This window comes from Podarcis raffonei, chromosome 5 (assembly GCF_027172205.1).
Source record: "Podarcis raffonei isolate rPodRaf1 chromosome 5, rPodRaf1.pri, whole genome shotgun sequence".
NCBI lineage: Eukaryota > Metazoa > Chordata > Lepidosauria > Squamata > Lacertidae > Podarcis > Podarcis raffonei.
In genome coordinates, this window is record NC_070606.1 from 63,518,039 (window position 1) to 63,535,202 (window position 17,164).

The 17,164-nt window shown below is 44.5% G+C and overlaps 1 protein-coding gene across 6 annotated transcripts in view; it reads right to left on the reverse strand.

Annotated features, from left to right (window-relative positions):
- Nucleotides 1-3,016: 3,016 nt before the first annotated feature.
- The window catches only part of DGKG (diacylglycerol kinase gamma), a 165,760-nt gene continuing 151,612 nt past the window's right edge, over nt 3,017-17,164 (reverse strand). For all 6 annotated transcript variants that reach the window (XM_053389812.1, XM_053389815.1, XM_053389814.1 and 3 more), the window contains 3 exons: nt 12,101-12,221; nt 10,850-10,910; nt 3,017-8,700 (listed from right to left, as the gene is read on the reverse strand). In XM_053389812.1, the coding sequence (XP_053245787.1) occupies nt 8,602-8,700; nt 10,850-10,910; nt 12,101-12,221 (281 nt within the window). In that variant the 3' untranslated portion in view covers nt 3,017-8,601. The remainder of the gene's footprint in view (nt 8,701-10,849; nt 10,911-12,100; nt 12,222-17,164) is intronic.

The window sequence follows — 17,164 nt, forward strand, 5'->3', positions numbered from 1 at the left end:
CTGGAAATGTTGCATTTGAGGTGGAACTGGATGGTGCAAATGTTCTCGCTGCAGGGATTAATTGGTAAAGGCTCATTTTTCATTCTTATATGCAAATATTGGTTTCCTCAACGGTCATTATGTGATGAATGTGGATTGTGAGACGGCTTCTAGCAGCGCCAAATGAATGGACTGCATTTCTTTGGAGTGGAATTGTTTTAACTGGGCAGCGATTCCTTAGGCGCCAAAGTGGTGCATCGAGCCATTTCGTGCAGTGGTGGAGGTGGCACTGTTTAGCATTCTTGCCCAGCTGGTCTAAGGAGCACATTGCTGGTATTTTGCAAGAGGATGACCAGGCCTAAGGAAGCAGCCCACTAAACCGACAAGAGATTGGAAGCTCTGGCACAGTCCTTCACGACATGGAGAAGCAGAGAACAGCAAATAATTTGACTCAAAGTTTCATCCTGGATGGCTTTTCAGCAAGCTACATTCCCCCAGAATCTATCTTCTAGGCAATATCCCAAAATACACTTCAGAGCACTGAGGGGCAGAAAGATCAGGGATGGGAGAGGAAACTATGGTAGATGTGCAGACTGAGAATGGGAGGAGAAAAAAAGTTGAATGTGCAGAGTGACAGAAAGAGAAATAAGCAAGAACCAGACACGGTGCAGATACTGGAGTATCACAAGGTTTCTTACTGAAACTGCCTTTACTTTATGCAAAAGGTTCCAGCTGCAGACCCCCAGATTCCTTGGCCAAAGTTCTACACTGATGTAAATGCAGGAGAGTAAACAGCACCTTACCCCAGTGAGCAGAGAGTTTGGCCTGCTTTTCTGCAAAGCGCTAAGTCCACAAATTGCCTGCCACACAAAATAAAACAAGCTGCTAATGTCACTGGAGAAGCCAGCATAGCACCCCCCCCCCCCGAATGGCCCTAGAGGAGCTCTCTGTGAATTGGGCACTGGCTGTATGCAGAAGGCATTTGCGACATTCACAAATAAACGCTGCTTTGTCTGGCTGTCAGCCTGTATACTCTGCCTGGGCTGGAGATCAAGCTGGGCTAATGAGTCATCACCTGGAATAAAAACCCCACAGCTGGAATTCACATCAGTTGCTCTCTTGACAATGCAAAAGCCAAACTGGGCTCCTGCTGCTTCTGCCTCGGCTCCCTCAGGCCTGCAGAGTGAACAGGACAGGTTGTTGCCTCCTACAGGAGAGGGGCAGAAGTCTAATGGGCGCACTCCTTTGCAGCATAGAGATGGAAACCACTCTACCAGACCCATTCCTGCCTAAAAGGCATAACCCCGCCCTGAAAAAGAGATTGCAGTTCAGGAACAAACCACAGTAAGCTTACAGCCACACAAGGAGCAGGGCTGTTGTACAAAGAGTTGCCATTCTGATACAAGCCAGAATTTCCAAAGTTCTAGTAAATGGAGAAAGAATGAAATGGAAAAGGAAGAAAAAAACTTGTCCCAAGCTCTCTCACACTAATGAGCTCATAAATGATGATTCCATATACTAAATTTGCCTTTGTGAGGCAAAAAATAAGTGAAAGACCAGCTTATGAATGTGGCACGTGCCTGCTTAGGGATCTTGCTGAATGGCAATTCCCTTCACCCCTGGCCATGGCCATGCTGGCTGGAGCTGATAGCAGCTGGACTCCAAGGGCTAGTGGGTCACATATTTCCCGCATCTGACGTAGATCTAAGCACAGGAAAAAGAAAATCAAATGGTTCTATATGAGGCAGGTGGGGCTGCCAGATTGGGAGTGTGGAATATCCAACCCCCTTTCAACTTCCAAGTGCTGCAGGAGGAGGTAAGCCAGCTATGGCTCCTCCTGCCTGTTGCCTCCTAGCTCTTTCATCCACCCTCTCCCCTGCTTCCTGTAATTGATCAGAGCGCCAGGTATGCCTCACAGAAAGAAGGGGAGGAGCAGATGACAGAGCTGGCAAGAGAACAGGCAGGATGTCTCTTGCCACGCTGGGAGATTTAAAGGCATATTTTATTTATTTCAAAGCATTTCTATAGAACCCTTCTTCAAAACGGAGTCCACAGTATACAACAGATAACGAATTAATTAATACCTAATGCGATACAATAAAACACCAACAATAGCAGCCATAGAAAATGACAGCAGCTAAATAATGCAAAACACATTACGTGCCTGGGTAAATAAAAACCATAGAATCGTAGAATTCAAAGGGCCCTCGAGGGTCATCTAGTCCAGTGTTTCCCAACCCTGGGCCTCCAGGGTTTTTGGACTACAACTCCCATCATCCCTAGCTAGCAAGACCAGTGGTCAGGGATGATGGGCATTGTAGTCAGAAAACAGCTGGAGACCCAGGTTTGGGAAACAATGATCTAGTCCAACCCCCTGCAATGTGGGAATCTCAACTAAAGCATCAGTGACAGATGAGAATCCAACCTCTGCTTAAATACCTCCAATGAAGGAAACCTTCCAAGGGATTATTTTAGGCTGTAATCCTCACCACGTTTACTCAGAACAGAAATAAGTCCCTCATTGGATTCAATGAGGCTTATTACCATGTAAGTGGGGTTAGGGCTGTAGCCTTAACCTAGTACCAGAAGGATTGTAAAGTAGGCACCAGGTATACCTCTTTAGGGAAGGCATTCAAAAACTAGGGTGCCACCACGGAGCAAGTCCTTTGAGGTTTGCAGGGTGCACACCGGAAGCTGTGGGTTCCCCGGCTTGTCTTATCTTTCATCTTCAGCTTCCTTTCTATAAAGAAGATGCACAGCAACCTGTTTCTTGGGGCTGCAGAGGGGATGAGTGGACACTGCAGAATGTTTTGCTCACTAACATTGCTCTATCCCAGGGGTAAGCAACCTAAGGCCCGTGGGCCGGATGTGGCCCAATCGCCTTCTCAATCTGGCCCGCGGATGGTCCGGGAATCAGCATGTTTTTACATGAGTAGAATGTGTCCTTTCATTTAAAATGCATCTCTGGGTTATTTGTGGAGCATAGGAATTCGTGGCTGAAAAAGGTTGCTGACCCCTGCTCTAACCACTAATACACTTGGGGGGGGGGGATGACAGAAAACAGCACTATCCCAGATTGTTCTGATTACCAAAGCCTAGCTGCTACCCTACTTAAACATACTGCTGCAAGGTTTTGCCAGTTCATGTTTTGTTCATTTGTGCAAATGTCTGTAGCTTACTGCTTACTGTTGAGATGCCTCTAGAGCTGTGTACTAATAAAAGAGCATGTTAAAGCCTTCAATTTGCCAAGTTATACTTGGCACTGGGTGGAAGGCAAGGATTATTTTAAATTATGGGATTCTTGAGTGTGGCCAGATCATCTGGGTTTTAAAGCTGCTGTGATGCTCTACAACCACTTCTGCTGTTTAAGTATCTCTCCTTCATTCAATGTCTGCCCTCTGGCTATTTTTCTCTCCCTGTATGGGAGGGTGGATTTTTGGAGGGCAAACAATGCATTGTTTCTTAACCCTTTTTTTTATAAGCCATCTCAGCAACCTTTCTCTAACCCTATAGGAATTGGACAATATTATTATTTTTTAGCCATCTAAATCTTTTTCTTGGCTTGCCTACTGACCCAGAGCAGCCTGATCATAAATGTTCATTTTCACATTAAGTGCACCAGATTTAGGATTGGGTTGTCATCTGCATCCTGTGTATGTTTAGGAGGGAGTAAGTCTCATTGATTCCAGTAGGACTTAACTTCCAAGTAAACATCAGGCAGCATGTCATTTCATGCCTCTTGTTGGCTGTTCTCCAGAATGTTTCCTGTGATATCCAGGATATCCTTTTTAAATTTATTTGTATTAGGGTATAAAATAAGAGGTGATGTCTAGCCTGGCTGGTATACTGTGGTTTTTAGATTATGTTATTATTATTTTTGTTACTGAATGGGAAACACTAAAAATGCTACTTTGCTTTTGGCTGCCCTGATTAATATTAAGTGAACTGTCAACAGTGGCTTAGTGTGAATGTGCAAGTTCCCGGAGAGGAGATGGTGGCGCCTTTGTAACTCCTCCTCCTGTACTGCCATGAGCTTAGCTATGGTTTGGCTTAGTTTCATCCAATCCCAGGTTTGTAGTTGGTGTCACTCCAGACTAAACATGAGGGGCAACTGAATGTTGTTCTTGTGTTTACAGTTTGTGGTTTGTCTGGAGGAGACAAGCCATGAGCCTGGGGTTCAAAGGACACTCTCAGCCAAACTATGGCTTAGCTCAGCAGCAGGAGGATCATGAGTGGAGCTGCTGTGATCTCCTCACCAGGAGCCCTCATGCTTCTGTGTTCAAGCTAAGCCATGGTTTGACTTAGGGTTACATTACATGCAACCCAGCTCATTGTTATATTTTCAAAAGGCATCTAAAATTAGATGTATTAGCTTCAGCAAGGTTGCTGTCTTCCCATGCCATTGGAGCTAACTTTGCTATTCCCCCCCTGAAAGTACAGCACCTTCCTACTTCCTTCTTAATCACCAAGCATCTCTGTGATGCTTTGACATTTCAGAAACGTAGCAAAGCCTCAGTCACACCAGACAGCAAAGCACTATTTGGCCCCTAAAAATTGTGGCAATAAGTCAGTTGTTTAAAGCTGACCAACTGATAAGTGTTAGTGAGTACTTAGGCATGGAATCTGGCAAATACAATTAGGTATTCTTGTCCCCTGAACCATTCAATTGTCATTTTCTCCAGGAGCCTCAGAATCTCATTTTGCTAGTCTGGAAGAGAATCTATTTCCTATTCTTACCTAATCTCCACCAACCTTTGTTAATATCTGATTTTAAGATATGAATTTAGCCCAGCTGCTTTCTTTATGAGAATTTGTTCGTTTTTAATGTGCCTTTGGTTGCCCATAACTCATTCTGAGCTCTTGATTTCTATTCTTCACAAATCTCAGCTACTTCTACACTGCCTGTCTGGTTAAAGATTTTTTTTGAACATTTATTTACTGTTTATATAGACTCCTTCCTTCTGTGATTGTTTTCCTGCTCCATTTTAACAATTGAGCCACTGACGGTTTTCCAGAATTATTTCAAATCCAGATACCAGTAATCCTTGTCAGAAGGTGGATTTAGTTATAATTAAACCAGTGCAATTTTATCAGTTGAACAGTCCTATAAGAAACAAGATACTGAGTTCCTCAGTAAGCCAGCCTGCTAGTCCTGAATCAAATCACCCACAGCATGTCTACAAACAACAGTTTCATAGTTGTGCTTTATGCCAGTTTAATTGTTATGACTTCCCCCAACAAATGATAAGAATTATAGTTTTTGTTAGGGGCCTGAGAATTCTGCTACTGGTCCTCTTCATAGAATGATAGTTCCCTGAGGAAGGGACTCATCAGCAACCCAGCTTAAATTTGTGGCATAGGCATGTCCTCACATTTCAGAGAGGGAGAAACTAATATTTTCAATGTACTGAATCCTGGCCCATTGCCTTTAGTTTTCTCGGTTAGTATCTTACGACCTTTATTGTTAAGAATCTACTTCAGCCTTCCCCAAGTTGGTGCTCTCCATGTATTTTGGACTATAGCTTAGCATGGACAATGGTCAGGGATGACGGTCAGGACAATGGCCAGTTACAGTCCAGAGTATCTGGAAGGTACCAGATTGGGGGAGACAGAAATGCCTAGTGCTTAACACTTGCCTCTCCTTTACTTTTGCACCAGATTGATAAAGTGGGCTAAGATCTGGTTGCAACTGCATGGAAATCCCCAAGGGGGACAGAATTTGTGCTGTGTTGTTTTTCTCCTTGGCAACTCAAGAATCCTGAGCTTCTAGTTGCTGGCTTCTGGGTAAATTATTTTCCTTTGTTCTTTGCTGTACAGTCAATTAAACCCAAATCAAACCAGGCCAAATATCAATTCAATGGCAGAAGATAATTATATTTGAGAAAAGAGAGAACAAGCTATATTTGCAGCATTGAACCAAAAACCCTGAAAAGCAGAATGCAGAAAAGAAAAGAGACAATGATATTGTGATGCAAAAACGTTCAGAGACAGGTGAGTTGAGCATGAAGGAAATGGAGCTTTGGGAAGGGAGAAAGGGAAGCAGGTAGGATAATGTAGCTGGCAGCCAATGGGGTATCTTCTGCCTCACAGAAATAAGCAGCGCATGGAGACTTGTTGAGTGTAAATGGTCCCTCTGTGGAAGCAGCTGTCATGCAGCCCTAAAGAGGTAACGCAGTAAATAGGGCTTAATCATTCCTGAGACCACAAAGCCAAAATATCCCTCTTTGGGGAGATTCCTCAATTTCCAGCTGTAAGAACAAATCTGCACAGCCACCACAGTTTGTTCTGCCTTTTGCTTCTTGCTCAGATAAATGCTATCATCTGAATGGGTCCCAAATGTAACACTGTGGGGTTCGTGACGGCAACACAGTTATCTATGAAAATACAGTCATGTTGTCAAGGTCTCCACCAGATTTCCTAGCTTATTGAGAGTGTTAGGCAGGGTTTGTTCTAGGTGAAGCCAAGTGACTTCATCTAGAAAGAATTACATTAGCTGAGAACACCCTTCCTCATTATTTAAGAAGTAAAATAAATAGGCATAATAGTTGGAATTGTGCCACCAGCTTTTTCCACTTTCAAAGAATAAATCAAAGATTGCATTCCTTTCTTTCAGATATGTAGAGGCGAGCCTTCCACGTGGTTCTGTCAGCCAACAAGGAGAGTCAGTTAACACTTCCTTATTCTTCTGCGGTTAAATGTGAATGAGGCATGCTTGCTGACCCTGAGCGGCTTCAAACCAGGGCAAAGAGCCACCCAAACAAAATCCTGCAAGGCTATCTCACACAGAAGAAGGTTACATTAAGAACATCGTCTGGCTCAGACTCTTTTCCTTTGATGATGTAATAAAAACAATCTTTCATAGGCCCATTTGCCAATGACTGGTCTGCTTTGAAGAGGAGTTATGTTACAGGCTATTCAAGCTGTTTGTGGATTCCTCTCTTGAAGAAAAAATAGGAATTGCACCAAGGTGGCATGTGGGCTACTGGTGGATCCAAACCCAATGTGGCTTGACTGCCAAGTTTTGCTTTTGGACAACTCAAAATCTGACTCACAGTCTATGCAGTTAAAAGAGTTAGAGCATGGAAGAATAGCAGCTAACCTGGGTATTCAATTCATATTCAAACATAGAGCCATTTTAATCTCTCCTCTTTGTGAGTTTTTCAGAGTTCTCTTCTGTGCTGCTCTGTTACAGGAACAAATACATGGTGTGTGGGGGGGAAATATTAGCTCTTTAGGATGACCTCTGTGTATGCTTACATTTCATCATGGGACCAAGCTGGCCTTTAATGACATTCAAATGCCAGCCATGGAGTTAGCTCTTGGTATTGGGGTTCAATCCTTGCCGCATGCTTAGGCCGTTGTAACACATCCAGCACTTGATTTGCAATTTTTGCCACTGGACTAAAGTCAGTCCCATGATGAGAGTGAGTTCTGGCAGAGCTCTCAATCAGTGCTGCCAGAGAAAACTTAAAAACATGTTCACATGTGTCAGATGTGGTCAGACTGAAGAAAAGAAAAGCGTCCAGAACTGAAAGGAGAATGCAAAAATATTAACAGAGAGAAGCGTGGCCTACATCTAAGCTGAAAGGATCCCCAAGTTGGTGAGGTTGTCATCGTCATCATAGACCAAACTGACTTGTTATTCATACATTTAAAGTACCCTGAGTTTGCTTTTTACTGCCAAAAAAGGCTCCTGCCTTTTTTATTGTCAACTTCACTCTTTCTGGTTTCCTCACTTGGCAATCTCTGCTTTCTGCATTCATAAGCCTCTGAAATGGAACGCCTAACCAGCTTCTGCTTAAAAAAATAAAATAAAATTAGAACCAAGCTAGCAAAAGACACTGCTGTTGTAAGAGTTTGGGGGTGGTGGATAATAATGTGCCCTCCTCCTTTCCCTTCTTACCTTCCCCAGTGTCGTCCCCCCCCAAGCTAAGGAAAAAATAAATAAAGAACATTTCTTATCATGTGTAGGATTTGGTGACCCAAGAGGGCAGCACAGCGAGATGCCAAAAGTCTTCTGACATACTTTAAAATAAATAAATAAGTGAAGCTCGGTTTCTTTGCCAAGTTTGGTGTTTTAACAGCAGCTTCTGGGGTTCTAAAGAGTCCGAATAAATGGAAAAGATCCCACATCCCATCTGCAGGGCTACGTCAGACATGCCATTTTCCATGTCTGTTTGTTTGCTTTCAGACAGGGCTGTGCAATTCATGGCCGCCTAGAACAGCTCTCCTCAGAACAGTCTCAACTCTCGCCACAGTCCAACCAGAGCAGTTTTGAGAGTTTCTCCTCCTTAGACTGTGGCGCTGCAGAGGAGAAAAATCCCCCTGAACCATCAATGTTAGTGTTATCCCTGCCAGTGATATTTAGAGAATGTGGCTATGTGTGCATGTATATACAAACCCACACCGCTATTTCAGTTCGGCTGCCGAATGCCAACCCTGTTATTTTCCACTAAGAGTTCATAATGCTGCCTCCAGACTGATGTTTCCGAAGCAGATTCAGAAGCCAGGAGATCTGAAGAGATGAAGGTTTCTTTCCATAGGCTTTCCCGCTGTGCGGTCGACTGCCACTGGAATGGAGAACTGCTGCTTCAGAAGATTGTTCTTTTGCTTGGTTGCAGATTAGTCTCGAGTTCGGTTCCTCCTCCTCAGGAAGAAGAAGCTGCTCTTTTGGGGAGGTCCCAGTAACATCGGCACTTGGCTTTTGTGGGTGATTTTAATCTGAACGGAAAGAAATAGCATCGGGATTAGAGTATTGCTGTTTCTGAACAGCCATTATGCCAAGAGCTCAAGGAACATAGGAAGCTGCCTTATGCCAAATCTGACCCACTGGCCATAGAATCATTGAATTGTAGAGCTGGAAGGGACCCCAAAGGTCTTGTAGTCCAATCCCAGCAATGCAGGTCCACCTGGCTTAGTACTGTTCACACTGACTGCCAGCAGCTCCCTGGAATTTCAGGCAGCGGCCTTTCCTAGTTCTGGCTGGAGATGCCAGGGGTTGACTCTAAGACCTTCTGCCCTATACCTATATCACCTTAAGGGTCATGGTTCCCCCATCCCAAGAATCCTGGCAGCTGTAGTTTGTTAAGGGCACTGGGAGTTGTTATTCCCATCAGAGACCCATAGTTCTTGGAGTGGTTTATCAATCAATCCCTCATCCCAAGGAACTTTTGGACTTGTAGCTCTGCGAGAGGAATAGGGGTCTCTGAAGCATCCTTAATGAATTTCAGTTCCCAGGATTCTTTGAGGGGAAGCCAGGACTTTTTAAGTGGTATAAGCAGTGTTCGAAATTAGCCAGGTGTATTTTGCACCTGGCTTTTGACCACCTGCAACCAAGTGAAGATGCCTTAGATAAGTGACCCAGTGGGCACCTTGCTGTGGATTGTATGTGGGTGTGTGGGGAGCAGGGACAGTACCCCATTGAAAACTGGGCAGTTCCAGTAGGCCACACCTGCACTTGAACCTGTGTCTGATTTTATCCAGCAGCCCTTTTAAACTGCAACAGTGCTTTTGCTTTCACGGATGGAAGCAGGGATGAGGAGCCCATGGCCATCCAGATGTTGTTGTATAAGACTGCTTTAAATGTATGAGGTCCCAGAGTGCCCTCCTGTGACCCGATCAAGCCCCCGTCAAGAGAGGCGCTGCTCACAAGTTCCACCCCCACACCTGTTGCATCAGGAAGCAGGGAAAGGAAGGACAAGTCTGCCCAGTTCCTTATGCAACATGAGCAAGGCTGCTTATCGGAATACCAATCAAACTGGAGGCAGCACTGTGATACGACCTTAAGACCTCTGGGTGGGTGTGGAGGCAGCAGAGGATCAGGACAACCCCCTGAGATGGTTCAGGGGTGGCAGGCAGGCTCCCAGGAAGCCACCTAAAGCATTTCCTGTCTGACAAGTCATCTGCCACAAGGATAAGGCCTCAATGCAATATGAAGGATGGGGGCTGGTATTCAGCATCACACAGAAAAAGGAACTGGATCCCTAGATGCCTCCAGGTGCTCAGTTTTTGGGAAGATTTTTATACCACCACCAGTATACAGTTACAACCAATGCTTCTCTTTCAAAGGGTTTCAACTCCCATAGGGAAACCTAGGAAACAGAAAAAGCACTATACAAGGTTTTCAATGACCAATGAGAAAAATGTTCCTAATGTTATTTCCTGACCACTGGTGACATTTGTATGTACACATGAATCTTAAGATCCTTTATTTTCAGCTGAAATTGTTCATTGCAACATTCTGTTCTACTCATTCACAAATAACAGAGGACAATCTGTCTTTTTTACATGTCTAACACATCCTCCTTTGATCGTCAGATGATGTACAATGGTGTGGAGACACAGAAGATACAGCAATGTCCATAATGTTGTAGCAGTGTACAACCACCATAGGTCTCTACCTCTTTCCCCTTTGATTTTCCATTAGGAATACAAATATGACTGTCATTGCTGAGAAAGGGTTTGAGAATATGACATCAAAGGAGACAGGAAAATCATGCTTCCTCCTTCTAAAATTGTAGAGGGCTATTTGCTAGGATATTATAGTTATTTTGCTTCATTGTTTCCATGTGAAATAAAAGCTGATTTTGAAACGTAGCCCCTGTCCAGGATCCACAACTGAGATCTGGGTCTCACCTGCAGTTCATTCTCCAGAAGAGGGACAGCCAACATGGTATTCTCAAGATGTTCTCATCAGCCCCAGCCAGCATGACCAATGGCCAGGGATGATGGAAGCTGTAATCCAACAACATCTGCAGGACATAACATTGGTCACTCCTGCTCTAGAGATCAATCTTCCATAGCTTCTAGCACTGATAGATGAGCTACACTTGCATATCCCAGATCCCTTTCATGACATGCAACTACTCACTGTGCAAGGTGGCTGCATCCAGGGCTCTCCATCCACTTGCATGGGCAAAAGCTTGGTTGTCCTGGAAGCCACAAACAAGGCAGTGTGAAAAAGTTAACAAGACTGAAGTGGATAAGCCGGGCAGAAACTGTATCTTGTTGCAAGCTGATAATAACAAACATTTTTGGCAAAGAGGGAGAAAAACAAGGTGGTCTAGCCCTACATTCTATTACTCACAATGGAGATGGCTCAGCAATCTGTTGAGGAGTGCAAGGAAGACCACAGTCAATTTCTGTATTTCAGATCCACCTCTTAAATGTCATTCACCTTATATGTGAACCTGCTACCTGTCTTCCTAGAACACTCCTTGTGTGCAATGGACTTTTGCTCTAATCTCAAATACACCTTTATATTTCTGCCCATTTAGGACTTTTTGCCATCTCGTTTTCAAATGCACCACTAGAAAATTGGAACTTAGTATTAAAAATAACAGAGAGGATTGCGACAAGGACCTGCAACAGAGGTCAAGGGAGAGGAGTGCAAGGTACCTTCTTCTTCGCTTAAGTCTCTCACAGACCAGCTTGAAGCCTCTTACAACCTGCCCAAAGGAACCCTTAACATTCTCCTTCCTGCTTGCTTCAACCAGTTGTCAAAGGTCCTGGAAGGAGATTGTCACTCAACCCAACTATGCTCCCCTGGGCCTGGAGGTCCTCTCAGCTCCGTACCTCTTAGACTATCTATTCCACACGTCTTTCCTGTTTCCCATATGTACGAATAGGCACTCATTCAGTAGCCCTTACTCACAAGCAGGATATAGTCCCAGTTGCCGTCAGGAGGAGCATTTGGCGCTGCAGTGACCAGTGGTGTGTTGATCGCCTTGGACTGTCCAGTAGGCATGGCTGCCTACCACCTCTACAGCCAGTCTGCTGCTTCCCTTGCCTAGCAATCTCCCTACCCAGGACTAATTAGGAGGTGGAAATACTTCTTGGCCCTTCCAACACAACCTGAATCCATCCTTCTATAGTACAGAGTGCTGCATTTTATGGGTGCCATAGCTGCCTGAGCTCTACAATGTTATGTGTGGCATAGGCCCAACAAGACATCAATTTGAGTCAACAACAAAAAACAGATGTCAGTCTCTGCTCTCCCCCACTCCCCACGTGATGCTTTCCTGCCTGTACTGTGATTTCATGCTTTGAATGCCATCCGGAGCTCTCAGCAGACTTGAGCAAAAGCAAGATGCAGGGACCAAGAGCCTGGGGTGATTGGTACCTGATGGTAACGGAGGAACACTGAGCTAGCCTCTTGCCAGCACTTTTCAGTCCAGTATAGATCTGCCCCATCTCCATCGCCCCTTCAAGGCCCACAACTTCCAGGAGTTGATCGCTGAGATCTAATGAGAGAAAGGGTAATGTGTGAATAAAACAAATACAAGTATGGGCTTTGCCTTCCATGAGCATAACGCCTAGGGTGGGAGGAGTGAGCAAGAGAAGATGCACTTAGGAGCAGAAAATATGGTCTGAAGGCAATGTCTAGAACATGAACTTCAAGCTTATTGCAACAGATACACTATCATACACCAAAATGCTCAAGAAGATGAGCTTAGTCACATACAAAAAGTCGCCTCAAATCATCTCCTTTGAGGTGTTGTGTGTGTGTTTTACTCTGTGCTGTGTGCAGCTCAATATTTCTTGAAGTAGCTAAGATGGAAAAAATTGAGCCCAGTGCCATCTGAAAGAGCATGCAACGTACATGCAATACTTTTAAAAAGTATTTAACATGGGCACAACCTAGCCAAATTTAGCAGCAATTTCCATGGAAAAGTTTAAGAGCATACAGAAAAGAGTGAATAATAATAATAAAAGGGTGTGTGAGGGTGCGTTTTTTGTAATTCTGGGAGACTTTCTGTGTGTCACAGAATTCACCCTCTTTAGCATTTTGGTGTATGATATACTTTTGTTTCAATAAGTTTCAGGTTAAACCATAGAATACAGGTCCAGTCAAATAGCCCCTTCCCATGCTCACCTTGCAACTGAATTCTCAGGTAAAGCAGGGATATTAATTCAGAGCTGGAAAAGAGCGCTAAACTGTCAAGGAGTTTCTCTGCATTTTGCTTTGCCTTGAGATGAGTTATGTGGGTCCTCACCTGGAAGACCTCACCATTGTTAAGGTCACAATACAGGACAGGTGTTGTGGCACGAGCCATACCACTCAGCATTCATGGTATTACAGGCACCATCTATTGGTGCATGCAACTCTCATGCCACCACATTACTAATACCACTCCAGATCACAATGATCTAGTTAGGAAAAGAATCACATTTTCTGGGGAAACCTTTCAAGGGCTTGAGAAACGCGATATCCCTGAAACAGAAGCCCTTCCTTGGAGGAAGATGTCTTGATCCAATACAAAAGGAATCATAGAATTGGAAGGGACCCCAAAGGGCATCATGGCCAACCCCCTGCAATGCAGATTAAAGCATCCATGGCAAACAACCACCCAACCTCTCCTTAAAAAGCTCCAATGAAGTTCCACCACCTCTCATGTCTCATGGGAGTTTGTTCCACTGTTGAACAGCTCTTACTGTCAGAAAGCTCTTCCTGATGTTGAGTCAGAATCTCCTTTCTTGTAACTTGAATCCATTGGTTCGAGTACTACCCTCCAGAGCAGGAGAAAACAACCTTGCACCATCCTCCTTGTGACAGCTCTTTAGATGTTTGAAGATGGCTACCATATCTCCTCTCAGGCTCCTCTTTACCAGGCTGAACATACCCAACTCCTTCAACTGTTGCTCATAAGGCTTGGTTTCCAGACCGTTTACCATCTTGGCAGGAGCATCAACTGTACATGGGGTAGCACTCTGGAGCAGCACCCACTCATTTTCAGAGGGGCGCGTGCAGGGTGACACACTGGTAGACTGTGCTGCCCAAAAGCGCTACCGATGGTTGCTCATTTGTTGCACATCACACAAATATCTTAAGAAGATGCCTTTTGGCTCAAGGGTATAACATTTTTTCCAGGCATTGAAAATGAGGCAGCAGCTAATGATAAATAGCTGGGCCTTGCCCTGTCCTGTTTTGGTGTTTGTTTGGCAAATCCTGTTGCCTAAGCTCAGCTGCGCGCGTGTGTGGTCTATTTTTTTTGTTTCCTTTTCTGTGCAGGGAAAAAAGCATGCCCTAGATTAACAATGAATAGCAAACAAGGAGAAACAAATGTGAAAGCGGAGCAAACTGGAGGCTTTTGCCTAATTCACACCCAACCATTTGTCCATGCCAAGGATGCACCTGCAGTCCTAATAGTAAGAGTCATTTCCTTCTGCATTGCCGCGAACCAGCATTTTTAATTCTCCAAAGCTAGGCCTGGCTTGAAAGGCCTCGAGAAATTGGCGTCGGTGGCCTCAGACTATCCCACAGCCTTAATTTCCTTCCTTTGCTCAGTGGAGCCCATTGGACTAATATGTTCCATCTCTGAAATATGGCACAGTCTACACAGTCAAGAGTGTTTTTCTCTGGTGTGGTTCTTTCTTCTTCTTCTTCCAGGACACAAGAAACGTAATTAAGCTGTGGATCGGAGCTACTTGCACCTCAAACCTCAAAGGGCTCTGCCGTAACATGCTAATTTGGGCAAGAAGGAGGTGTTTGCTGACAGTCTGAAGATCAGACTGATAGCAGATCATGCAAAGCTGCATTGTTAAACCAATTCCTTTGTGTGACTCAAGCCTAGTTTATAAATAATCTGTGTTTTTATGTACTGCAGAAGTAGCTGTTCCAAAAAGCAATAATTGACATTCCTCAGAATCAACCCTGAAAACCTTACCCTGATATGCTGGATGGTGCTTGTTTTTAGGTTAGTTATCCATTATTACCTGTGCATGCTTTGTAAAGGCAGCGTGGAAGCTCACAAGGCTGCTGTGTGCCAGCTCACTTGTGAACCAATCATTCCAGGAGGTGAAGAAGTGGAAAAACTTGCGTAGGAGGGAAAGCCAGGTGGGCTGAATATGGCCTGCAGGCCTTCAGTTGCCAGCTTCTGCTTTAGTGCTCTTAAAGTTGCAGTCTTCAAACAATTACCTCCAGTTTGAAAAAGTACCGTATTTTTCGCTCTATAACACGCACCCGACCATAACACGCACATAGTTTTTAGAGGAGGAAAATCCGTAGGCATGCCACCCGTAGGCATTCCCTCCATAACACGCACAGATATTTCCCCTTACATTTTAGGAGGAAAAAAGTGAGTGTTATGGTGCAAAAAATACGGTAATTTGAAAAGGTGCCATCTACTCTTCCAAATGAGGGAGATGCCCAAAGGCTTGCTTTGAGGGTTGTGCAGCAAATGTCTGCAGACCTTGCTGCCTCTGATTCTGCTTCAGTCCTCTCCGCTCAGAAAATTCTCTTGCATTAGTCACCATGGAATATTCTAGAGAGAGCGTTGTTTCCCCACCTCTGTAACTTCCTTTCCTTTGCTTGTATTGTAGCTGTATTAAAGCATCCTCTTAGTCATTCTGCCATGCCTAAATAACACCTGCTATGCCAGGCTCCTTCCCAATGCTTTCCGCTTTCTCCCACGTGTACATAGATAGGTCTTTTTCTTATTTTCAGCCAGGCACTCTCAGCAAAAGAGCATTTCAGAGAAACCGGTGGTTGTGGGTCCCTGAATCCGAGCCTCCTTTTCATTTCCAGCAGCTCAGCCCTGCCCTGCTGCGCCAGCATCGTTATTAGCTGAAGCCCTTTAATATTTAATTAACCTACAAGATCCATTTTCTGTAAAGACTCAGACTCAGAGGAGACCAGCTTGGGTAGAAGGAAATTAAATATGCAACCTCTAATGAAATTCAGGTTAAAGACAAACATAAAAATAACTGCCCCGTGGAAAATACTGATTTTAAAAGTGTGGCGTGAGTAACTAACTCCCTCATCCTGAAATCCATGCATTTATGTTGATGATAGGGAGGAATGACTAAAAACATAGGGGGGGATGGGGGGGATCTTGTTGGACTCCACTTTGCATCAGCACCAGCCAGTATGGCTAATCATCCAGAGAGATGGGAGCTGCAGTTCAGCAGTATGTGGAAGACACCACATTGGCTACTCCTGATATTATGTACTAAGCTTGGATCCTAGAACAATAGGTAAGTAGGATCCTAGAATGCAACAACTGATTGGCTTGCAGGAAAAGACCAATCAGGCTCCAGGAGCGAAGCAGAATCAGCCAATCAGATGGGACTCATTGTGTAAATAATGTACATAAAAACCTGAGGTTTGGGGGGCAATTCAATCACTGTTTTACAAGCTACAATAAAGAGCATGAAATCACTACAGGACTCTGAGTATATTTCACCTATTTAGCTCAATCTTAGTCCAGGAGCAAGAGCCACCCATCCACCCACAGATTAAGTGCGGCAATCTGGAGCACTGTGTACTGGCAGCAGAGATGAAACATGCTGCAGAAAAGTTGCTTATAAGACTAGCAGATTGAAATGATTCATCCAAACAAGTCAAGCTGCACCTGGCTGTTTCTTTAGCAGAAATGGTGATTGTGTTTTTGGAACAGGTTCCATAGTGGGGTGGGGTGGGGAGGACTAGACCAGGGGTCAGCAACCTTTTTCAGCCATGGGCCAGTCCGCCATCCCTCAGACCATGTGCTGGGCCGGACTATATTTTGAAAAAAATAATGAACGAATTCCTGTGCCCCACAAATAACCCAGAGATGCATTTTAAATAAAAGGACACATTCTACTCATGTAAAAACACGCTGACCGTCCGCGGGCCGGATTGAGAAGGTGATTGGGCCGCATCCGGTCCCCGGGCCTTAGGCTGACTACCCCTGGACTAGACAGTCAGTGTACTGTATCCTTATTCTTATTGCATCTTTCCCTCTTTGTCCGTGCCCTGTTGTGCCCTTTCTCAAGAGACATCCTCGTACTCACAGCTGGAAGCCAGCCGTGTTGCTTACATTAAAAGATTATTTAGATCTGTTAATTACGGCTCTTTGAATGCTGCATGGTAGACTGTCACTAGGAGGGCTGGCTAATTATCAGGTGTGCCCTGCCACGTCCACAAGCTCTAGCTGGCCTCACGCCACCCTTTTCAGCCTCTGCCTTACTAAGCAATCTTGGAAGGCAATCGGGACCTGAGGAGGAGTGCCAGGCTAGCTCTCAACATGAGAGCAAAAAATAAGTAACTATGGCCACAGTTCTATACGACGACACGGACCTGGAAGTTAAGTCCTATTGAACTCTATGGAGAATACTTTTGAGGAGACATGCTTAAGATTGCACTGCCCACTTCCCTTCTATATTTGTACCTATAGTTGCTGCTGAGCTTGGTTGATGTGAAGTT